The sequence below is a fragment of the Alnus glutinosa genome, chromosome 11 (assembly GCF_958979055.1).
Source record: "Alnus glutinosa chromosome 11, dhAlnGlut1.1, whole genome shotgun sequence".
NCBI classification, from domain to species: domain Eukaryota; kingdom Viridiplantae; phylum Streptophyta; class Magnoliopsida; order Fagales; family Betulaceae; genus Alnus; species Alnus glutinosa.
In genome coordinates this window covers 21,402,330-21,408,926 of record NC_084896.1, presented here as the reverse complement: position 1 = coordinate 21,408,926, position 6,597 = coordinate 21,402,330, and the positions used below count along the sequence as shown (strand labels likewise).

The window sequence follows — 6,597 nt, the reverse complement described above, 5'->3', positions numbered from 1 at the left end:
GCCTTGCATTTAAAACTGTCATATTACTGTTTTATGGTTAGGTATACATTTAATATATGACTGTGATTAGCTACCACGGATTATATATTGCATATATATGTGACTATAAAACCATATTTGCATTGTGTGGCATTTATTAGTAAATCAGCATTCATATTATTATGGGAAACAGTGGACTCACTTAGGTTGTTTTGTGTTTTTATTTCTCTATATATATATATACATTGGTGCAGGTTTATAGACAAAGATTAGAGCTCGAGTGGTCTTCAAGTTAAAGATACATAGTTTGTATTTTGTTTGTAGCCTTCTGTGTTTATAGCATTTTATGTTGACAAGGTTGCTAATAATTTCCTTGTATTCTCTTGTGTCACTATGGACACATGTTTCCATGTATTTGTTCTAAGTATTTTTTAATGAATGTCTAGAGGTATTTAATTTAAAAGCTCTGATGTGTTAATTAATCCAAGTCTGTTGGATAAATTATATTCCGCTACCAATTTATAACTCTGATGTTGTAGTAATGTCACGTGAAAATCGAAATTTTCACTTACGCCTTTTTGTAAAAGGCGGGGCGTTACAATAGATCTTTCTTTTGTGAGCACAATGTGGTCTTTGAATAAATTAAATCTGATTTCGTTTGACCTATTTTCAGTTCAGTCAAAGTTTAAAGCTTAAATGTTATTTTTTGGTCTTAAAGGTTTTAAGGTTTGATCTTTAAGTTTTCAAAACAACTTTAGGTTTGCTTATAAAAACTTATGAATATTGTCTCCTTAACAACATCGATGATTTCTTAAGAGCTTGAATTTGCTGGACAACACTAGTTCCATTTCCATAAGGCAATCCTTGAACTTCAAGTCCGTTTTTCATAATGATTATATATTGAACTTGTTGTATATCAAGCATTTTGTGAAGTCCTAGCTTGACATGTTGAGTTTGTAATTTATCACATAGGGTAATTAGATTTTCCAAAAGAAAAATCGAACTTGTTCATATTTCTCATGTTTTATAACATTGCTATGGTTTTATATGTTTTGATATACTTATTATGAACTTTGGTTAAGCTAGAAGTTTTGTTTCATTTATGCATCTAGCCTTCATTGAATGTTCACTGCACTTGACTGAATTTCAACCCTTATTGGTTGAATGCTCGACTTCGAAGCTTAACATTCGATAGTGACTAAGAATGGATTATTAGGGTTTTAATAATTGATTAAAGTACCTAAAATCATAGTGTGCATAATACCCAAAGGATTACCACCTCCATGGTGGAAATTGTCCAAGCACAACCATAATAAACACAAAAGACAGTATCCAATATACAATCCCCAAAAACTATTGTAGGCAACACAACCTAAAAACTCCCAAGAATGTATCCAAAACATCACAACATAAATAAAATAAAAATTTGAGAAATACATAAAAACATAACTAAACGGTCTCTTCAAAACGACCTATTCCATCAAAGAACTCCTCAAGTGAACCTCCACCCTACTTCTTCTGCTCCCGGATCTCATCAACGACTGCAAGCGTGTGACCTTGAATCTGTCGATCGTTCGCCAACATGCCCCGCTCCTCGGCAAAAGCGGTGATGTGATCATCAAGCGTCTCCTGCAGCAAGGTGATTGTCGTCTCCTGCTTAGCCACCACTTCACGTAGTTGGCTCACCTCCTGGACAAGTTGAGCTACTAGTGTCGGCAAGTCTTGGGTTGTTAGAGTAGGCTTGGAGGTCGGCGCTCCATTTGATGGATGTACTGGCTTGGCTGGCTGCTCGGGCTCATCTGGCAGGGGTACTGCCTTTTTGAGTAGGCGATCCTCGGTTGTCCAGATGAAGTTCTTCTTGAAAGGCCTCGGGGGGGTCTTGATGTCCCCTCCTATGACAGGATCTATGCCAAAGCTCATGACAATGTGCATGATGAGACCTCCAAAAGGTAACATTGCATCCTTGCTTGTTCGTGGAAAATTCCATATCAGGTCGATGGCGTGCGAGCTGAAGTCTATGGGATTTTGCTCCAACAACGTGTATAGGAAGTATCCCATGGGGTCGGTGCTGTCAATCAGATGCAGGCTCTTCGCAACAATACGGTAGATGAGGCGGTAATCCACTGGCAAATCAACAAGGCCAAAACCTACACCTACCTCATTCATTGTAGTAGGCTTGCCGTCGACAAAGCACCGAATGAGATCGCTTCGTGTTGGAAGCCTATCCGCGGAACAGGGATATGGAGACTTGTTGACTAAGGGTGTGCCAATGAGCTCTCTAATCAAATCTGGGCTGACCGTGAAAGTTTTACCCCGCAACCTCGACTTAAAGGCGCCATCGCTAAAGTCGTGCATGTTCGCGTAGAACTCCCGAACCAAGTTCAGTGATATAGAGACTGTTGAGGAGAGCATATCCGTCCATACCTGGTGATCGAAGAGTTGCATCACTCTCGGATATCGCTTCTCGAAATCAGCAAAAAACATATGCTGCTCAATTTGTACGGATCTCGATACAAAGATGCTGTCGTACCTATCCGAAGCATCCGCGTCAATGAACTTGGAGGAATTAAACGTCCCTGCAGCGGGTGGTACTACTCCCTGATTCCCGGTCGGTGAAGTAATCGGTAAGGTAGTCGGGGAGACCTCAATCGATGTAGATCCCGACTCCGATGCTGTGGCGTCTGAATCCTCAATCCTTGGCTTGGTACGAGAGGACGAAGCGTCCGCCTTCGGTGCTCTGCGCCTCTTCTCCCCTGTTACGGTACATGGCAACATCGTACCCTGTTACATTTATGAAACAATACAATTAACCATTGTATAGTTCTGTACCAAACAATAAAATAAATATTCATTATTCTATTCCAGTATTATAAATAAAAATAACTATTGTATTCTAATTTATTCTATTCTCAATTCCAAATATTGACTATCATTTTTTCAATCAAATAATCAATCCCGTGTGCCTCATAAAATGAGCTAACAAGCTCCGATTTCCTTTAGAGATATGTTACTTCATTTTTTTTTTTTAATTTATATATATATATATATATATATATATATATATATTTTACATGACATTATCAATCAATTGAAAGGAGAAAAAAAATATATATATATTAGTAAATTGACAGTGACAATGTCACGTTAACCAAAAATTTTAAAAGCATCAACTAACCCAAACCTTGGGTTGCGGAGAAGAAATAGGAATGCCCGGACCGGGACCCGGACCCGGAATCGAGCCCGGACCCGGACCTCCAAGCTGAGCAGGATGCAAGTAGTGGTGGTGGGGAGGCCTCATGGGTTGGACAGGATGGCTGCGAACGTGGGGTTGGGGGTAGTAGACGAGAGGGCGAGGTGGGTACGCAGCAGCAGTAGAAGGGTGGGCGGAGACGGTGACAGGTTGAATGGGTTTGGGGATGAAGCCGCGGCCGAAGGAGGCGCGTGGGTAGAGAGCTTGCTGATAGTGAGAAGGTTGTTGTGGGGTTGGTCTGATGAGATGGGGGGCTGGGTAGAGGTGGTCGCGGTGTGGGCATAGGAGTGGAGACATATTGTTGGGTCTTGTTGATTGTGGTGGTCGGTTCGTGTTTGTGTTTGTGTTTGGGATTGGGATTGGGAAGGGGAAGGGGAAGGGGCGTGTGTTTGTGGTGTCGGTGGTGGTGGTGGGAGAGGGGTGGGGATCCGAGGCCATGGTGGTGGGCAGGGGCGGGGACGGTGGTGGGTTCGTGTTTGTGTTTGTGGTGACGGCGGTGGTGGGAGAGGGATGGGGATCCGAGGCCACGGCAGTGGGCAGTGGCGGGGACGGTGGTGGGTTCGTGTTTTTTATGACGGTGGTGGTGGGCAGTGGCGGGGACGGTGGTGGGTTCGTTTTTGTGTTTGTGATGACGGTGGTGGTGGGAGAGGGGTGGGGATCGGAGGCCATGGTAGTGGGCAGTGGCGGGGAGTTTGTGAGAAGGGCCTTCATTTTCTGAATCGCTGGTTTTTTCTTTTGGTTTTGGAAATTGAAATGAGAGTGGGTTTCAGTTAATGGAATGGTTCCGCTTGACTATGGTCAATTTGAGACGAGAGCTGATACATTCCAATTTGTCCTTTGATCCATCAAAGTACAAATTTTGATTTTTTTAGATTAAAAAACCAAAAAATAAAAAAAGGTTATGGATACGTTCTTCATCCTCCACAAATCATTTTCGATTCTACCCAAGGGTTGAGCATGGGCGGGGATGCCCCTTTTTTGGCCCCGCACCCCTCTAAAATTTTCCTGCATCCATGCGGGGCGGTTGGGGATGGGGAGGGGCTGCACGGGGCGGGGGTTAGCGGAGATCCGCGGGGATTCCTCACCCAGTTCACCTTTTCCCTCGTCTTCCTCTTTTTTCCCCTCATCTAGTCCTCTTCATCTTTTTCCAAGGTCGAAGAAGGCTCGGAGGCCTTTTCCTTGTCATTCACAGGCACCGCAGTCCCATTTTCTTCAACAGAAACTTCCGTATTCAATTTTTCCTCCGCCATTGATCAAACCCTGTAAACATTCACCAAGCCTAAATTTTAACGCTGTAACAATTGAGGTTGATGAAGAAGAAGAGGAGGAGGAGGCCTACCAAGGTCTGGACCCACCAAAGGCCACCCCTGCCGTCGATCTCCGGATCAGAGACCGTGAACTCGGAGATGTCGTGGTTGTTCTCGCGAGCCGGATCGCCATGGTCGACGAACACTTGTGAAGCCTCCGAGCGGCACTAGGGTTAGAAAAGATGAAAGTGAGGCGTGAGGTGTGTGACTATGAGGGACTGAGGCACTGAAGAGTAAAGAAAAAAAAATGAAGAGATGTGCGGCGTGTGCTTAGGGTTACAAGGTTAGGGGTTTTTTAATTTTTTTTTTTTTTTTTTTTTTTTTCTTTCAGCGGGGAGGTGCGGGTCCCCGAGGAACTCGCAACCCGCCCTGCCCCGCACGGGTTGGACAAAATCCAACCCGTACCCGCATAAAAACCCTCCAAAACCTCTATATTTGGGGCGGGGAGTGCGGGTTGGGGTGGGTTTGCGGGTTTTTGCTCACCCCTACTTAGGTAAATGAATGCTACATATCACCCTTATGTTCATTCATTATCCTCCCATAATTGATGTGACTCTTAAAATTATCATTGGATCAAAGTTCAATAGTAGTTTATCATAAATTCAATGGTGATTTTAAGAGTCACATCAATTATGTGGGACACAAGGGTGATATGTAGCATTACTCCCATGGGTATTACACAACCATGTAGTCATCGTGACGGTGTTTTGGCGGTTTAAATGCGGTTTGACGGGAAAATGTAATTATAAAATAATTTTCTTTTATAAATAATATTTTTTTTTTTGTAAGTTATAAATAATATTTTACTTTATATAAGATAGGTTAAATTTTATGAGAAATTTTTTAGTCAAAGCGTTTTTTTAAACAACATTCATTATTATTATTTATTATTATTATTATTATTATTATTTAGTTTTAACTGTATAAGTATATCTCCGATATAAAGTACACTTTTCTTATACCCATTATTAAATTTGTTAGGTTTTAAAAATTGACCTTATTCTATATTTGAAACCATGCTAGTAAATTTTTTCGTCTCTTAAGTGTTAGGTGTGAAGATGATGGTTTTTATTTTTTATTTTTAGGAAAAGTTGAAACTTTCATTACTAAAATCAACATTATAACAGCAAACACCATATAGGTGAACACAAGCAACCACCCCAAGAGTATACATCCAACATGAGTCTAAAAGACTCACACAAATACAGACAATTGTTACTAAAAAATCTAGCCAACATAATGGTATCTATGCATTGATATAAACCTTTACTTGAACAAGGAATTAGTCACACATTCTAAGCGAAAACCAATGACTAGATTAATACAAACACAAAGCAAATTGTTAGAAGAAATACAAAACAACCCAACGACAGAAAACCAACACGGAAAACTGGCGTCAGGAAATGCCGTCACCAGCAGCGGCGCATGGACCACATGCGCCACCAACGGGGACCTCCCTCTTCAGTAGACGACTGTCGGAGACACCCGAACCACCAAACACCACCAGTTGCACCCTGGAAGTCATGCCGTGGCCCTCACCTGCCAGTCCAGGGAGTGACCTCCCTAGTGGGTGCTGGCCACATGCGGCACGGCCGAAGCTGGAGGCTGCTGAACTGGAAGAGGCCGGCGACCATCGTGGAGAGGTGCGTGTCTTAAGAAACCCAACTGAAGTAAGTAGATCTAACTCCAAAGAAAACACCAAGGAAGCATGGTCAGACACTTTGCCGGAGACACACCAAGAAGCCGCTTCCCAACACCAAAACTCCCGTGAAGTCTTCTGTCAAGGGACAACAACCACCACCAGAAAACCGAGGGGGCAATAACTCCACAGCCCTAATGGCAAGGAGACAACTAACCTCCAAAAGAACAAAACATGGAGGAAACAAAAAAACCCCTAACCCAAGAAGAGCTAGGAGAGAACCACCATTAAGAGGGGGAAGGCGTGGAGCCCCCCCCCCCTCCCCCGAACAAAACTCCTCAAGAATGCTCTCTCTCTCTCTCTCTCTCTCTCTCTCTCTCTCTCTCTCTCTCTCTCTCTCTCTCTAAAGAGGATAGTTTTTA

General features: G+C 42.8%; 1 protein-coding gene across 2 annotated transcripts; it reads right to left on the bottom strand.

Annotated features, from left to right (window-relative positions):
• Nucleotides 1-1,216: 1,216 nt before the first annotated feature.
• Nucleotides 1,217-4,023, bottom strand: LOC133882919 (protein transport protein sec31-like). Of its 2 annotated transcripts, none has more exons than XM_062322157.1 (2): nucleotides 3,155-4,023; nucleotides 1,217-2,760 (listed from the first exon to the last, which is right to left on the bottom strand). In XM_062322157.1, the coding sequence occupies exons 1-2, from the start codon at nucleotides 3,938-3,940 to the stop codon at nucleotides 1,489-1,491; spliced, it is 2,058 nt and encodes a 685-aa protein (XP_062178141.1). In that variant the 5' UTR covers nucleotides 3,941-4,023; the 3' UTR covers nucleotides 1,217-1,488. The 2 variants fall into 2 exon arrangements, with proteins under 2 accessions (XP_062178141.1, XP_062178142.1); XM_062322158.1 differs by having other exon boundaries at nucleotides 3,161-4,022.
• Between the last annotated feature and the right edge of the window lie 2,574 nt (nucleotides 4,024-6,597).